The sequence below is a fragment of the Mastomys coucha genome, unplaced genomic scaffold (assembly GCF_008632895.1).
Source record: "Mastomys coucha isolate ucsf_1 unplaced genomic scaffold, UCSF_Mcou_1 pScaffold12, whole genome shotgun sequence".
NCBI lineage: Eukaryota > Metazoa > Chordata > Mammalia > Rodentia > Muridae > Mastomys > Mastomys coucha.
Window position 1 is genome coordinate 85,410,559 of NW_022196894.1, and position 17,611 is coordinate 85,428,169.

Consider the following 17,611-nt stretch of genomic DNA (forward strand, 5'->3'; position numbering starts at 1 on the left):
CTCTCTCTCTCTCTCTGTCTCTGTCTCTGTGTGTGTGTGTGTGTGTGCAGAGTACACATATAGAGGAAGGAGGATGACCATCTGTGTTTGTTGTTACTCTCTACCCTGCTTGAGACATTTTCCCTTTTTCTGTAGTTTGCTGCTATAAACTCCAGGATTGCTAACCCAGGAGCCTCTGAGAATTCTATTGCTTCCCTCCCAATTCACTCTAGGAGAGCTCAGATTACAGATGCAAGCTACTGCCCCAGGCTTAATGTAAATTCTGGGGATTCAGACCCCATTCCTTACCCATGTATGCAGAGGATTACCACTAAGTTATCTTCTAATCATAACTATTACTATTAATTATTATTAGTATAAGCAAGTCTGAAACCTCTCACTCAGGGTGGGTATGCTTAGACACATGACACCTTGTTTCCGCTAGCTCCAGCTTTCACCATTCTTTCTGCTCACTGGGGAGCCATTAGCTCTGGAGACAGACAACAACAACAACAGTGTGTTATCTTGTGCCGGCAAAAACTTCACAGCTATCTTTTCCATCTTCCGTGATTTTCATCTTATTCTATCTATACATGTTCCATAAAAGTAAATACACTGATACTTCTGGTTTTGGCACATTGAGCCATTCTTATGATGGATAATCAGTGTTTGGCATGAACCTGTGACCTGGGCAAAAACAGCTTCCAGCTTGCACTGCCTGTTGCTGCACACTGGGCCCAGGTAAGACTTATTAGAGAGCTAGGTCATCCTGCGCTAGAAATCTTGCTGGAACCAGGGAAGGAAGGACAGTCCCTTTCTGTTCCTGAAGTCCAGGATCTCTCTGGCTAGTCTCCACTAGTTTTTATTCAAAGCACTGCTTCAAATCACCTAAGGCTCATTTATTCCAGCACACTTTCCATCATCATCACCCAGATTCACTGTGTGTTTTAAGAGTTACTTCAGGCTTGCAAACCCAGTCAGGGACTGAACATGGAGCCATCCAGAAACAATTCATGCATTTATTTCCTTCATTTGTTCTTCACATGGGGTGGGGGGAAGAGAAAGGAAGTTCGAAGTTCATTTTTCAGTGAGATGATACCTTTCAGTTGTCAGGAAATTGCATCTTAAGAGGAAGAGTGCTTCTCTAGATGATGGGAACAGAGGGTGAAATATTACACCAATTTAAAATGCTATTACCTGCTCGCATTCCCAATATCTTTCTCCTTAGTAGTACTGTCCTTACATAGGAAGCAAGGTGGGTTTTTAAAAAATATTATTATTCCTTTCTATTTTCTTCATCCCCCAAGGAGCCTCATTAGAGAAGTAAAGCGAGGGTTGATACCTTTGACAGCATGAGACAAATGCTGCTACCTCGAAGCTGATCATGAGGCAGTGTGTGAGTCTCTGTTTAGGCGACTACCTCTGACTTGAGAAAAGACAGACTTGGCTTCTGTGTCACGAGTGACATATTCCTGGATTTAAGCTCCACTGGCACCTGCAGAAGGGTGCCCATATGCAGCTGGGATGGTGAGGATGTGACCCCATAGGCCATGCAGAGATCTGGCACTTGTCTACACCTGCTTCTGCAGTTCTGCTTGATTCTTAGGACTCGGATGTTTCTCAGTTCTTTGTACACCTCCCAGAAACATGCTCCTGTGGATGAGCACACTCTGCCTTTCTTTTGGTCCAGCTTCTTTTTAAAACTTTTCACAGTGATGATAGCAACTTAAATGTTTTTGACAAGTGCAATTAGAATGATCACGATTATAGCTTTTGATAAGAGCCATACACACATTTGTAAAATAGACAATAAGCCTCTTTATCTCTTGCACATTTCTCTCTCATGGTATATGTTATAATACCACTTACTTACAAAATTAAAGGCAGAGTTGCTTACTTCACTTCTACAGAGTAAAGCATGATCATGAGATTTCATTAAAATTATTCACTGTCTCTTACAATCTTTCTGCCCACATTTCTATCCTCCTCCACAACAATTTGAATCCTAGTAGAGAGGCAGAGGGAATCTGGTGGAGGAGGAGGCAGACAGTGTCCGGAATTTGATCAAAAATCATTGTATACTTACCTAAATTCTCAAGCAATAAATGAAACCATATTTGAAGAATAAAATAAAACTACTCACTGTCATCATGCCATCAAGAAGGCCAGTCTCAGGTCTGGGTGGGGCCTGCAACCTCTCCATGGACCACTTCTCAATGATGGATGACACGTGAGGGTTGTCAATATTTAGCAACCGAAATCCTGTCATATTTACACCACTGTACCTATAGAGTTCCAGATCTAAAGCAAACAAGTCCTGTGTAGTGTTATAAAAAAGAAAAGTAGAAATTAATTACTGATATTGGTGTTTTTGATACAAAAGAAAACCAACAATTACAGAAGCAATAAGAAGACGAAAACACAAATGGCACACTTATCATGTCTTGTCTATGAAAGAACGTCAAGTTCGGATAAATGAAGAAAAGGAATTCACCAATGTGTCATCTAGCCCTGGACCTGGGACATGATTTTGGAAGTTAATAATTCTCTACCTAGGATACAGTCTTTGAGGAGTTGGAGATCTTTCTGTCTCTTTGCCTCTGTGCTTTCATTTTATAGCTGAAGAAAAATATCCAGTGGTGAGAAGTCCACAAAGAAAGGACTGGGCAATGGCAGCATCAATGCCCCGAGCACAGCTGCTGCTTCAGTTTGCTCTGGGCCATGCTGCTGAGGTGAAATGTGGAAACTGCATATGCAGGTGAAGAAAGGAGACTTCTAGGAGGGAAAGGTGACATCCTGAGGCTCCCTGATGGCAACTCCTATTCCTTTCAAGAAGAGTATAAAGAATAGTTACTGGATGAGGGCTGAGAATAAGGGCCCTTGAAAAGAGACTCTATTCGACCCTGTGGTTGTGGGATGTGGAAACTTATAGGAGACTCACTTCCTTTTTGACAGTGTCTCAGAAAACCTGCCTAACCCACCCCAGTGTTTCCCAGAATGGATGAAGCTGGATGTAAACCAGAGAATTATCAGTGGATACGTATTTAAAGGAGAATGATCATTTTAGTTTTTATATATAAAAAGCTTAGAGTAAAATCATGGCACTAAAAATATTCCATGTTTGAGAGAAAATGAACTAGCCAGAATAACACTTAACAGGAAAAAAATGCACTCTTAGAGACACTGTCTAGCAATGAAACTGCTTTCTGAAAGTCTGACATGGTCCAACTATGGGGAAAAGAGCAATTACTGAAGGCAGTGGCTCCAGATTCCTTCATGATTTGTATTTGCCAAAGATGTGACATACTCTTCTGAAGATGTCTTCTAGTTGCTGTTCGTTCCAAGATAACTTTGGCCTGGGCAGCAGCGTTGTAATAGGGCATCCCTGCACTGACAGCTCTGGGTCAAGAATGCTATACTGTCTTTTAGATATAGATTTGCTCTTTTATTATTTTTTAATTTAACTAAGTGTCTGTATCTGTGTGTGGGTATGTGAGAATGAACAAAGATGTATGTGAAGTCTAGAAGAGGGCATCTGATCTCTGGCAATGGCGTTCAACCAGTTGTGAGTCCTCCACCTCCCAATGTGGGTGCTGGGAACCAAACACTTGAATCTTCTGCAAGAACAGCCTGTGCTCTTAACCACAGAGCCTTCTCTCCAGCCCTATACTGCTTTTTAAATATATATAATATATGCATTATAATATACAAAATGTATGTGAATGTGTGTGTGTGTGTGTGTGTGTGTGTGTGTGTAAAATCTGTATTTCCTTTGTACTAACTTACTGTTAACATTTTTCATTAATGCTTATGGTTAAAGTTGACTAGAATATAAAATCAATATAGGACAGAAAGAAGATCAAACTGTAGGGAGACAGAAGGCAAATATGAAGAATAAGACCTGGTTAAGTAATACTTTCAGCACATTCAGTGAATAGAGGGAAAGTTATTTAGTCATAGAAAATTCCAGCACATGTGCCCAATCCCACATAATGAATATATTAAATGTATGTGGAGTTTAGCTGCCCTATAACTTGAGGTTTCTATGTAAGACAGAATGTAGAACTTTCATGTCTGATTTGCGACATCCCTTGTGAATGCAGAATGAGGAGATCTGGAAAGCAAGTAGTGGACCAGAATAAAAATTGTACGATGTGCTCTCATTTTATAACTTCTCTGACTGTAGAACAATTGAGAACAGTTTTCCTAAATTCTAAGGCTCAGTCTCTGAAATGGCTCCCAAGCTAACTCTTTAAAGTGTGTTTAGCTGAGGCTGGAAGAATGTTCTGAGGCCCAAGGCCACATGGCCTTGCAATATTCTGGCTTACATGGTTATAGGGATAGGTCACATCTGTAAATACATAAAACATTTATTTATACACTCCACTGTTCTGAAAGAGGAATAAATGTGCTTAGCAGCAACACAGAGCCACATGATCAGCAAAATGGTGTAGGAGCTCGTTCTCCACCCTGTTCTCCATCCCCACCACAAGTTCATGGCATGGTGCACTCTGTACCTTTCATGCCCCCAGGGATGCTTCAAGGGCATCTCGGTAAATGAGAGGAGGAAAGCTCTGCTCCTTACTCCAAACCCTTTGGCCTCCATACTCTTCAACTTAGCTTGTCAATTTTATTTGCAAAAAGTATAACCTTACTGACCATCCTACCCCAAATCTGGGTATGTTATACTTGATAAGCTCTTCAAGATTACAAAGAAAATGGCTGATTCAGGTTTCTTCTTGTGGAAGGAAGTAGAATTTATACTGGAGGTGTCTAGAAGAGTGGCGTATATGCAGATTGTGTTGACTGACTTCTGAGGTCAGTTGAGGAAGAGCTATACTATAATTTTGATGTAATAAATGACTTAGATAATTTCTCTTTCAATCAATAATGCCACACACTTCTACAGTCAGACATTCTTCTGGACTTCTTAAGGTTTGAGCCATTATTTTGCTTAACGATGTAGAATGTTTAATGTGCACAATGCTTCCATAACTTCTCTTGTTGAAACTTTCCCAGGTATCCTCCAGATGACTGCCTTAACCCCACTGTCCCCGGACATAGGCAAGAGTGCTGCTTTATCACCTCAAAGGATCCCCGGTCCCATTACAGCACTTTTCTGAATGAATACAGGAATTATAGCTGGTGCTTCTTTATGAATAGCTCTGCTTAATGGTACTTCATCGCTCTTCTGATGTACCCACATTGATGATCTTTATTGTAAAAAGAATGAAAAGAACAAAAAAGCAAAAAACAAAACAAAAAACTCCCCCCCACACACACAATCCCAGATACCTGACGCTCAGCAATACTGAGTTTAGAGGAGGCTTAGGAAATTAAAGAGCATGTCTGTGAGAATAGCTGGGCTATGACCTAAGAAGAGCTGCCTGTGAATGAATGTGTGGAATCCATTCTGAGGGGAAGCACTCACCAGGGTTGTGAAGAAGTAGTGATAGTATTCAGTCATCATGCCCATGAACAAAATCTGCAACAGAGACATGGGGGAAAGAATCAGAAGTAGGTAATACAAAATAGAGCATCAGTTGTAGGGCTGCAAAAACCTGGGGACACAGAATGCAGAGCTATGTAGGAAAACAGGCCGAGTAGATCGGAGTCCTGAGGCCAGTTAGTGGCTGGCCAACTCACTTTAGATCATCACACAGAGGACTTACAGTGATGTAAGTGGTCTGGTGATCAAATATGTGAATAGTTTCTGGGACTGTGCTTCATGACATGAGATTTTGTCCTTTCTGTGGCCTAGTCTTTGAAATGAAACACCTAGACTAGATATGTAGGTTGCTTAGCCTTTTATGTTTAGAACAATATTTTTCTCAGATTAGAAGTCATTGTCAATTTATATGGCAATGCTACTATGCACATATGTTCACATGAGGACTTACAGCTGAATGTGCCTCTGAAAATTTACTATCTCTGTCTCATTTTACTTAACATGCCTGAATTCACAAATGGATGAGGACCAGACATAGACAAAGTTCTCACTATCTTTTCTGTTTTTCAATGTTGTTTAGTGTATCTTAGGATTAGTAGGCATCAGTATTTTTTTTTTTAGCAATCTTCAGTTCTAGAGAATACTGGTATCAGTGGACCCATTATAATTTTATTGTACATTTTGTTGCAAATTTTATTGTACACTTCTTTATTTTCCATTATTTTAATGTACAAATTAGTATCATCATGACATTGTCACATGTACATACTGTTGTGCGTGTTTTTCATTCCCACCACCTCTGCCCTCTCCATTTTTGCCCAATTTGTCCCTCTTCTGCTTGTACACCACACACACACACACACACACACACACACACACATACACACACACACACCACATATCAAGTTTTCACAGAAGTGAGAAAATATGCCCCTTAGAACTTATTCTCGGCTATCTCTTTAGGATCTTTATGTTTCCAGAAATTCTGAGAGTGCATATATTGTTTCAATTTTGTGGAGGAGGAAGGTAGTCACGTGAGAGACATAGTAGTGGTAGGTAGGTAGTTTATTAACAGTGAGTCTACTGTTGTGCTCAATGCAGCAGGAAATGTTTGAAATGGTTCTCTACATTATCTAAGTCAGAGCATTATCTTCCCCATTACAGGTTCTTATATGTTACTTATGGTATGCAAGAATGGTACGTGTATGCCACTGATGGTTCTTAGTTTTGGAATGAATAAAAAGTTCACAAGCTACATTTCTGAAGCACTTTTCCCTGGCTCTTCTTATGAGTCCTGTATGCAAGTTATAATATTCTGAAAGATTTTAAGTTAGGATTTCTTGAGCACTCTCATAGAGCCATTCTGGTTCAAAGTCTGTAAGGTAGTGGAGCATTGCAGAACCATAGGAAACATGTACCTTGGTAGTGATGAACAACGATGTTTAGAACCTAGATTAAAGAGATGGATTCAAACAGTATGAGTAAAGACAATACAAGTTATCAGAGGTTCTGCTTAAAATGTGCAAACTGGCATGGCTTTTTATGAAAGGGATTAAGGAGTGAGGAATGTATTTAAAGACAGCACTAAATGTGAACACTCATGAGACACCCCTGCTGACATGGAAACTAGGGACTAGTGAAAATATACTCTCTGAAGGTAAGATGAATGATGGGAAACTCTTACTATGATTTATGAGCTAACAGTATCTGAGTTGTTCCTGTGGTGCTAACAAGATCAGACACACAGAAGGACTTTTAAAGGCTGGGCTTGTTTTAGTAACATTTAGAACCATGAATTATGAGGTCTTGTTAGCAGGTTTCTTCTATCATTCAAGCATAAAGAGCTGGACTACCAGGGTCAGGCAGGAATTCAATTGTTCATTTTGGTTATAGTGTAAAGGGAACTGTGCAAATTTTATGTTAAGATATGAAGCTGGGTTCTGAGTTTAAAATACTAAAGGAACTGAAACTGAAATATAGCTCCACCTGAGTTTACAGCTTTCAATTTGACAATTTTTTTTCTTTTTTAACTTTGTAGAAGGTTTTGATCCCCTGTTGTGAACATGAACACTTCTTAAAAAGAAAAGCCATCACTGAAGTCATTATTTTATTATTGTTTTTATGGTTCCTGGAGGCAAATATTCATTTGCCTTGTGTTAGTCGGTGTTAGAAATAAGGTGTGGCAATAGAGTGTTAGCAGCTGGCAGGCTGCTCTCATTGCAAAAGGGACAACTGGGTCCTCCAGGCATTCTTGCCATTTGTTGTACCACAAAGTTCTCTGCTCTCTTTCCTATCTAGATGTTTGGATACATATCTCTCTGCCTTTGTTCTGATTTTCCTAGAAATTATAAAACAAGTGTAGAGCCAGTGATCATAAGCCCGTTGATGTTCCAGAACCAGATGAAAGAACACCTTCAAGAAGAAAAATGACAAACTCCAAGAGATGAAAAATGACAAGCTCCAAGAGTGGTGTTTTTTTAAATGGTCCTTCACAGTGCCCTATAGGCTGCCTGGGATGCAGAGTCCTGCTTCTGAGAGTGTGCTTTATAAATATATGCACTGTCTTCACTCCATGATGTTTTCTTTGGGTGTTGGTGCTTCAGTTAAAGTCAGTATGAGATTAAGAAAAATGTCACATCGGGATAAATGTCAATTTTAAAAATAAGAACTATAATCACAACATGCAGAGTTTTCTAATAGTTCTTCCCAGAACTGACTTTTCCTATGAGTGCCTTCTCAGAATCCTTATGCTGTGTTTGTCTGCTAAACTGATAAGTGGTGCTTGCTTTACTAAGTTAGAGCTGAATGAAATAGTTCTTCTTGTATTTAAAACCCATGTGCATGTTTCACCAAGTTATCATTGCTAAGTACAAGCTTAGTTTCTGTTTAAATCACTCCTGGCACAGAACATTACATCACAAACAATGCTGTATAACAAATGTGGGATCAGTTGTGTCATAGTTAGTTATACTGTTTATTCTCTTCAATTTTTTACACTGGTATGGTCTTCTAATACTACTTTCCCAGACAGAATTATTATCAAGGAGGTTTTGATATCACATCATTGATATGGAGAGAACTAAAAATTCAGTGAGGCATGGAAGCATGGGGCTGAACTCTCAGCACTGAGGACACTCAGGCAGTAGGCTTGTAAGGTTAAGGTTAGCCTGATCTACCTGGGGACAGAAGATGGAATGAGGGGAAGAAGAGATTGGAAGCCATTAGTTCCGTTTATTGAATTTCTGGACTCATGACAGGATTGTATCTTTTCACCCTCGTGCTTACATGAGGGCATCTACTAGATCTAGCCATGAAACAGGAAAGATAAGGACATTTGCCACCTCTAACTCTAGCATATTAGTTGTATGGTTGTCAGCATGGAGAGAGGCTTTTGTTTTTCTGAATAAGCTCCTTTTTCTTCATTCATAAATAGCAGGAGTCATGTAAGTGATTTTGTTAACAAGTTTGTTTTGATGTCTAGGAAGGTTAAGGCCTAAGTCGTGGGCTCTCCATTTGCAGCCAGTTACAAACACATCATACATACATTCTTGTGTAGACAAATGTCATCCAGATTCATGTTTTTCTCGATCAACTTTCCCCTTCCAGTTCTCTACTGTGTTTAAGAGACATTATCACTCTGTTTCAGATATCTTTTTCTGGGCTGCTCCAATTCTTTATAAAATAAAGATACTGTAAATAAATAATCATGGTTGGGACAAATTGGCTACTTTATTTTTTTTCCCTACAGAATGGTGGTTGACTGTTCCAATCTAGTTGAGTTGGATTAGTGGAGCAGGAAGTCCTTTGACCAACTTCATTTTCCAGCAACACCAGAAATGACTTTTCATAGTAAGTCATATTCTGTCTTAAGGATTAATTTTAAGAGATGGAAAAAGACTAAGAACAGAGGGTCAAGATCTGCAACCTTAGGGCATTGCATTCTTTCTCAGTCACATAATCCAAAAGGAGGAAGAATGATGTGTATCTCTTTGGAGGCTCTCTCTGTCTCATGGTACTGAGCTAAGAAAGGCTACATGGCTATATCTTTGTTTCTAGAAAACAATTTATGCCTGCTTTTATTTGTAGCTAGAATTGATCGACATATGGCAGAACAAAAGTTCATTGCCATTTGGATCCTAAAAGGGCATTTCTAATGATTCCACTAATACTGGTATTCTCTGGAACACAGCTACTGCTCATTAACAATGATGCTATCACACTGGTACAGCTGTCTTGTGTGGTTTTTGCAACTGTTGGGAACCTTCTATAATAGTAGCCTTGGTGTAGTTCTGTTGTCCTTGACAAAGATGAGTTCTTGGAATCTGATGAGTGACCACTGAGTACACTGAACAGGAGCAGTCCATATGATTGTATGTTTTCTAGGATTTAATTGACATTTAGATGGAAAGGACTTAATTTATAGGTGTAGGTTTGTGGTGGCTGCAGAGTCATCTCATGAGATGATAGCATCCCGATAGCATCTCCGAGACCTAAAGAATCCTGGACCTTCACTCTGCTCTTCTCACAGAAAGCAGTGCCATGCTACAGAGGCAGCAATCACAAATATTCTGCATGCATTCCCAACACTCATCATTAAGGGCAATCAATGCACCACAAATAATGGCCATTATGCTGTGACTGTGGTAGCAAAGCCCTAAAATGGAGCCTGGAGTTCTCTGTGCTATTTTGAGGGGTTTTGTAATATTTATATGGCTTTTTATTACAGCTTCTTCCCTCAAAAAATGCATGTCCTGGAATTTTATATTGACCAAGCTGAAATATATTGTTACTTTTATAGTTTTCTCAATGGAAGGATGAAATTCCAGCTATCATGACATGGTTTCTAGTCAAAAATTTCAAATTGATAACTTCCAAATGTGCAACATGCACTGTAGGTAAAGTAAGGACTTTACCCCAGACAGGAATCAGCTCTTTCTGCATAGAAGTCCTCGGACACAGTGGGGTAGCATCGAGGATCAGAGGAGCAATTTTGAGATAAAAATTTGCACCCTAGGGTGCCTTTCTTCTTCTGTGATACTTACAGTCAGATCCATACAGTCCTCTGAATGCAATAGTTCTTAGGTACATGGGCTGCACTGTCCATCATCAGTGGAATAACTGGGGTATTAGCTAATCTTTTGATACATTTTTATTGTCAGTGTTTTTGCCACTTTCGTTCCCAAAGGACAGTGCATTATAGAGCAGATACTAGTGTGTCCCAAAGCCCCCGAGGTTAGAAAGAATTCCATTTTCTTCTGACATAAGCTGACATTACGAACATGTGTCCACACCCTGACTTGAGCACACAATCACATGCTTATTTGTATGGCAAAAGAGACCTTAGATGTTATGGGGTGTTGGATTTAGAGCTGAAGTAGTCACCATGAATTATCTGTGTGGACACAAGTCACTTTATATGTTGGAAACAAGATCGCTATAGGCTGAAAGTAGTATTCACAGGCAAAAGGTAAGCGATGACTTGCTGTGGGGCTTCAGAGCAAGATGTGGGGGGAAGGTTGGATGATGAAAACAGAAGCTACATTGTCCTTTCTTTGCCTCTAGGAAGGCAGCCTGCCTCCACTTTCAGTCAAGACTCAACCTCCAGATCTGCTAAGAAACTTCTATTGCTTTAAAGTGCTGTGTATGTTACAGTAAGAACAGAAAGCAAGTGCCTTTTTCTAATCTCTCCTTGATTGCAGTGCATGAGAACTCACGGCTTCCTGTAGGTGAGCATCAAATACATTCATCAAAGAGAAAAATAAAATTTCTGTCTGAAGTTGGTACATTTCTAATTTTTTCATCCCTTCCCTTTACATGTAAATGCTAACAGCGTGTAAGTGCCTATAAACAAACTGAACTCAAAGGGAGCCCAGAGATATTTGCTTCCATTTGACAACATTATATTATTTACAAAGTCAACCCAGTTTCTTCCTGCTTCCAAGATAAATCAAAGAAAAGGAAAAGACATCCCACAAAGCACTCATCGCACTGCTTCGGGGTGTCTCTGGGTCTTAACATTTTCTTAAGCCTCTGTCTCTAGTGGTATGTTCCAAGGAGAAGCTGACACCAATGGATTTTTAATAAGTGGAGTAGAAACAGTTGATGTTTCTGTTAGCTTTAGAGAGTGTTCTAGAAGAGATAGAGTACTTCACCTGGATGCTCAACAGATGAGATCATGCTGTTCAGGGATGCAGATGGTTGAGAACTGAGCAGGGAGAGATGATGGATGGTGGAGTGAAACAGGTGAACTTGCAAAGACAAGGGACTGGAGCTTTGGGAAGATGATGAATCTAAACAACAAATATCCTAAAATGCCAGAACCCCATGGAAGAGCAATGTCTTAGAAAGGATAAAGTAGAAGAAAATTAGTGAACATAGTTTCGATGGAAAAGTGGACCAGTTATGTGGCACACAAGCTCTCTGTGATAGGTACTTTGCATAAAGGTGGTAATAAAAACTAAACTTCAAGTTTATCTGAAGATAACCTTTCAAAGGAGAGCTAGAGAATGGATGTACAATTGTGATCTCTAAAATACCCATATCCTAGCACTGTGCTTAGTAGCCTGGAACATTTAGAAGAAGCAAGGAACTTTAAAAGTACCAGTGGTGCTAGGGTGAAGTTTAACAACTGAATTATCATGTATACCTGCTGAGTAAGGGATGATCAGAAAATAAGTTTTCTCCAATAGAGTGACACTGGATATACCCCATCAGGGAAGGCCTTGTGTTCAGGAGTAGTTGACCAACATATGATGGATTTTCTTGGTGTGCTTTTATTTAGTTATAGTTTGGTTTAGGGAAGATTAATTGTTTGTATTCATTTTTTTGTTTGATTTTTGAGAAACAACTTACAAACTTGGTTGGGTAGGGAAGAGGGAATGATCTGAAAGGACTTGGGGGGAGGGAAGAATATGACCAAAATAAATTCAAATTTAAAAGTTTTTTAAATAATAAAAATATAATAATAAAAAATACCATTTGTGAAGTTGCATCTTTAAATATTCTGATATATCTGCTCTAGTGTTGGCTGTACACATGCATGATCACTACATATCCTGCAGTGATACATTTTCTAATGCTGAGACCACGGATGTACATTAATTAACTTTTTTCTTATTTTAAACTTGTTACTAAGCTATATAACTTATGTTTATCACTACCATTTGGTGTGCTATAACATGCCGATTCATATGTAGAGAAAGTGGACTTGAAGCTAATGCCATAGGCATAGTGTTTAAGTTCATGTGTTTGCAGTTGGGACCCTTAGCACTTTAGTTCACTCATCGATCATAGGAAGCACAGTTTGAAAATCCAATGATTTTTCACACAATCCATTTGTGGAGTATTCTGGGATCCCAAGTAGAACCACAAAACTAGACACATGGGGGTTGGAGTATAGCCTTAAGGGCTGGAACCCCTTGAGTTTCCCACGGACACTGAGGAAGTCTCTAAGAGCTTCTTCTTTGGACTTTGGTGAAGATTCAGGGCCTAGAAGGTTATAGTTTACCTTTTGTAGACATTCAGTTAGATATTGATTTGGGCTAAAACAGCTCTTTAGATGTTAGAATTAATTAACTTCAGTCTTCTTATGTGTGGTTTTCAAGACCTATGGTGATATCTGAGAAGCTATTTAATCTCTTAGAGTATGCATCTTTCATTAAGAAAGGCTAGTTGTCATTTGAGTCAGTAGCAGAGCACCTGCTTAGCTAGCATGTATGGGATTATGGGTCCCATGACCCACTGCAGGAAGTAAGTAAATATTCTTTGAAAAAATTCATAGCTGATTTTTCCCTAACATAAAATGTTGAATTGAGCCAGGCAGTGGAGGTACAAGCCTTTAATCCCAGCACTTGGGAGGCAAGGCAGGCGGATTTCTGAGTTCGAGGCCAGCCTGGTCTACAGAGTGAGTTCCAGGACAGCCAGGGCTATACATAGAAACCCTGTCTTGAAAAAACAAAAAAAAAATGTTGAATTGATTAATATATATATATATATATATATATATATATATATATATATATATATTTCTGAATGCTTGCTGCTGTTATGTAGTAGGCCAAGATAAACAAGGGTATGTATTCTACATGAAGTCATATGTCTTGTTCTATTAAGGTATTCTCTAGGTAAGAGCAACATGCAGGGTTTCAAACATGAGAGGGTAAAGCCAGATGTTTTACTTGAAACAAAGTGTTTTGAGACTGAATGTAAGTGAGAGGAAAAAAAGGAAGAGGATTTGTTTTAGAGATGTTAGTTCAGAACAAAGATGGCAAGATGATTGGAGAAAAGAGACAGAATCTGAGACATAGTTAGAGGGTTGAGTTGCCCTTATTTGGCAACTGATAAATATAAAAAGTAACTTGAGACAAGTGAGCTTTCAGGTGTCCAGCTTGTATTATGAGATATTTTTTGTCACCAAGAAAAGAGGTAGAAAGACAAAATGGTTGGTCAGAGGAAGACTGAAGGAGAAGCTACAAAGTATTAAATCCAGTGTGGTAATTTAATAATACTGACCATGATGTTCAGATATGAAGACCTAGTCTGACCTTCATTTTGATCTTCATCATATATGAAGACTTGACTTATCTTTCATCAGATATGAAGACCTGGCTTGACCTTCATGAGACAAGGAGACCTGGCCTGACCTTTATAACATATGAAGACATGCTTTGATCTTCATGAGACATGGAGATCTGGCTTGACTTTTATGAGATATGAAGACCTGGCTTAATTTTCATCAGATATGAAGATTTAGCTCCATGTTCATTAAATTTAGAGACTCAATTCAACATTTATCAGATATGAAGACCTGGTCTGAGCTTCATTTTGAACGGTCTTATATATGAAGGCCTTCATTTACTGGGAAGGCCTGGCTTTACCCTCATGAGACAGAAAGATCTGGTTATGTCCTTATCAGATACAAAGATCTAGTTTGTCACACTGCGAGGAGGTCTTAGACCAAGTATCATCTTCTAATTTAAGGGGTGATACACAGACACAAATTCAGGATCAAGAAACTTGGACTCACTCTTGGTGTGGATGATGATAATGCCCAGCAGGCAGAATGCTTTGTGTATTGGCACCAGCCTAGAACCCTACTTGCACTGTCAAATTTAGTCTTTTCTAGCATGATGTGAGGCATATAAAATTGCTTCTCATATATAAAGGCATAAAATACCAAATCTTCTGATCCTTTACTAAGTGATGACCTTATTTATTAGGCTGGGGTTTATAAAGTGATCTTATTCCTCTCCTATCACAGTGTAGTATTGGGTACTTAGAAAGCACTCCAAAAGTGCTACCTGACTTCATATAAAATTTATATCTCACAGGATAATTCAGATGACAGAGAGTTTAGCTAACAGTTGTGGGGAAGTTGCAAGAGAGGACTTTTTTGGTAAAAACTTTCATTTATGGAGTGTTGGAAAAAGCAGATGTGTTTTGAATAGCAATATAATGTTTCCCCTTATTTAGCCTCCATCCATCATTTGAAAATTGGAGAGATGTTATGTTACCCCTTTACACATAGAAAAAGGCACATTCAGGGATGGCATATCACTACAATTCTAAAGTAAGCTGAAGTTCACTGTTCCTACTGAAGTCTGAAGATGTGACTCAATATATACAATACAAGTACAATTTGCATGATTCTTCCTAAACTATAACTACCTCAAACACCAGGACACATTCTTATCTTCTATTAAAGTCATATTTTGATTGGGCTGTCAATGAAGTACCAACACATTTCTGGGGAGTATACAGAGAAATACATCTATAGCATTTTTATTGCTTCCTATTTCAAGTAGAAGCACATTTCTCTCTTCTAAAGATACTTTTTGGAGGATTTGGAAAATCTTGAAATGTGCATCCTCTATAATATGAATATGGATGGAGTACAGTTTCAGTAAATTGTAGGCTATCCATGAAGGTCAATTAATCCTCGTATAATTTAGATAGCACATTTGTCTCTGTGAACTGTTCCTTATAACTAAAACTAACTGTATGCTCAGGGGCTGTAAACATACTTTAATATCAGCCTGAGAGAAACATAATTAGAATGAGAATGTACTGCCATAATAATTGTATAATATACTACAAATTATCACCAGTTAGTATAAATTGAGATACATCATGATTATGTCATCAAAATTTATTCACAGTAATGAACTTATCAATTAGCTGGCTCAAAGACCATCAAAGGAATTGAGGAACTTAAAAGATAATATATTGCTTAATTAATTCCTCATTTCTTAGACATTCTATTAAGTATAAGACAGTGTACAAATTCATTATATCCTAACATTGGTGAGAGAATCCATGAGCATGAGAAAATATGGAGGATCTGAACTGAACACATGTGTAGTCAGCTTAGAATCCATTAATCTTACTTGTAAATGAGGTGATAAATCTGAAGAAGAGGCAGTAGATTTTATCCTTGGGGTATATACAGAAATGGTTAACAACTTAGGCAATGAGAGCATCAGGCCCTGGCTTGAAGTTTCAGCTCTGCCATCTCTCTCACTTGTAATGTGAGGATATTTGAAGCAGATAAAAATAAATTCTAGCCAATGAAGAGTACATACTGGTAAATAGGAAGCACAAAATACATAGAAGTTATTTATTAATTTATTTAGGGGAAAGAGCCCAAAACAGATTGCCCAAGTAGCTCTTACTGTCCTGACTGTTTCTACTTAGAGTCTCTTTTTTGTTTACAGACTGACTTTGGACCAGTTTGTAGGCATTGGATGGATGTTTTGCAACCTCGTTTTCAGGGTCTCTCTTCGCCCTTCAAGGTCAGGTGGAGGGTTATGGTTGTGATGCTATTGTTTTTGTTGTTGCATCTCTAACACCTTTAAGTTTCAAAGCTGCTGAAACACAGAATGAGTTTTTCTATGGTCTCTACTATATTCTCTCCTTGGTCATGGGACTATAAATGTGGACTTTCTATAAAGATATAACACTTGAGTATCTGAGAATCAAATGAAACAATTGTATACAAGAAGTAGAGACTAACGCAACACGTACTGTAGATTTGATTGCTTTGATAATCAGTTGGCATCTTGTATGCAACTGAAGCAAACTCAATTTGTAGTTTATTTATTGTTACAAATTGTTTTGTAGTTTTAATATTGTTACCTTACTTTCTAACCCCATCTCACTGCTTGTGGCTGTGTGATGTTAGCCAAGTCCCATAATCTCTTTGAGGAAACATTTTCTTCTACTGAGAATTTTCATTTTCCCCTCCTCCTCTTTTCTTCTTTAGAATGTTCTTATAACAAAGAAATGGTACATTAAGTACATTCAGCACAGTCCTTGCATACAATAGGTATTCAGCAACAGTAGTCCTTATGGTATCTGACCTACCCTGTATGTCTGCTATTAAAGAAGATAGGCTACGATATCACTTAGAAGGCACAGGTTTGCATCCTCACAGTATTGGCTGTGTTTTCTGTTCTGAGATACAGAAGGATGGCAGGAACCTAGTCCAATTACCTGTTTGCCCTCCTCACCTCACCGCTGCCTGTGGGCACAGTACATACAAGGCAAAAATCAATGCACGGAATTATTTGATTAATCAGCATTGCCATCATACTCCTTAGCAGAGGAGCCAAGCATTTCAAAAATACATTTTCTTTGTGACGGTGTTCTTATGCTAATTGAATGTGAACAGAAAGAAAAAAAATGCAATATAATTTTATAATATATTTTCATTTTATATATCTTATGGTTCAATTATACCTTAATGATTTATCTGTTGCAACAACAGAGAAATGGAGAAAAGACTACACTGAAGTACTTATGCATGTGAAGAATAGAGTGGGTTGCCAAAGTTGGAAATAGAGGCTCAAGATCACGTGCTACAGCTTACCAAGTCTGGAAGCTGACTGAAGCCTACTGCAGCTTTCCTGCTCGATGGAGCCCCAACAGGGCTTCTTTCTCATCTGAAAGTCATCGGCATGCAGGCCACTATGCCACAATGGGACTCTTTTGCTCATAAGAGTTAAAAGCAAATTGGACCCTCTTCAAAGTGCCAAACTGGATTCTCTGCAGTAGAGCCATAGGTTCACAGACTTTCTCATTTCTTACTATCAGGATGGAATAAAGTCTATCTTTTGAGGAAACTGAGTCCATGAAGCACAACTGAGCCAAATGTGCCTTGGCAGAGTTGGAAGTACAGCATTCTTG

At 38.7% G+C, this 17,611-nt stretch overlaps 1 protein-coding gene across 8 annotated transcripts in view; it reads right to left on the bottom strand.

Annotated features, from left to right (window-relative positions):
• Grik1 (glutamate ionotropic receptor kainate type subunit 1) overlaps nucleotides 1-17,611 on the bottom strand; it is a 402,690-nt gene that overhangs the window by 108,156 nt on the left and 276,923 nt on the right. For all 8 annotated transcript variants that reach the window (XM_031364336.1, XM_031364335.1, XM_031364332.1 and 5 more), the window contains exons 5-6: nucleotides 5,411-5,464; nucleotides 2,123-2,296 (exon numbers count right to left, since the gene is read on the bottom strand). In XM_031364336.1, the coding sequence (XP_031220196.1) occupies nucleotides 2,123-2,296; nucleotides 5,411-5,464 (228 nt within the window). The remainder of the gene's footprint in view (nucleotides 1-2,122; nucleotides 2,297-5,410; nucleotides 5,465-17,611) is intronic.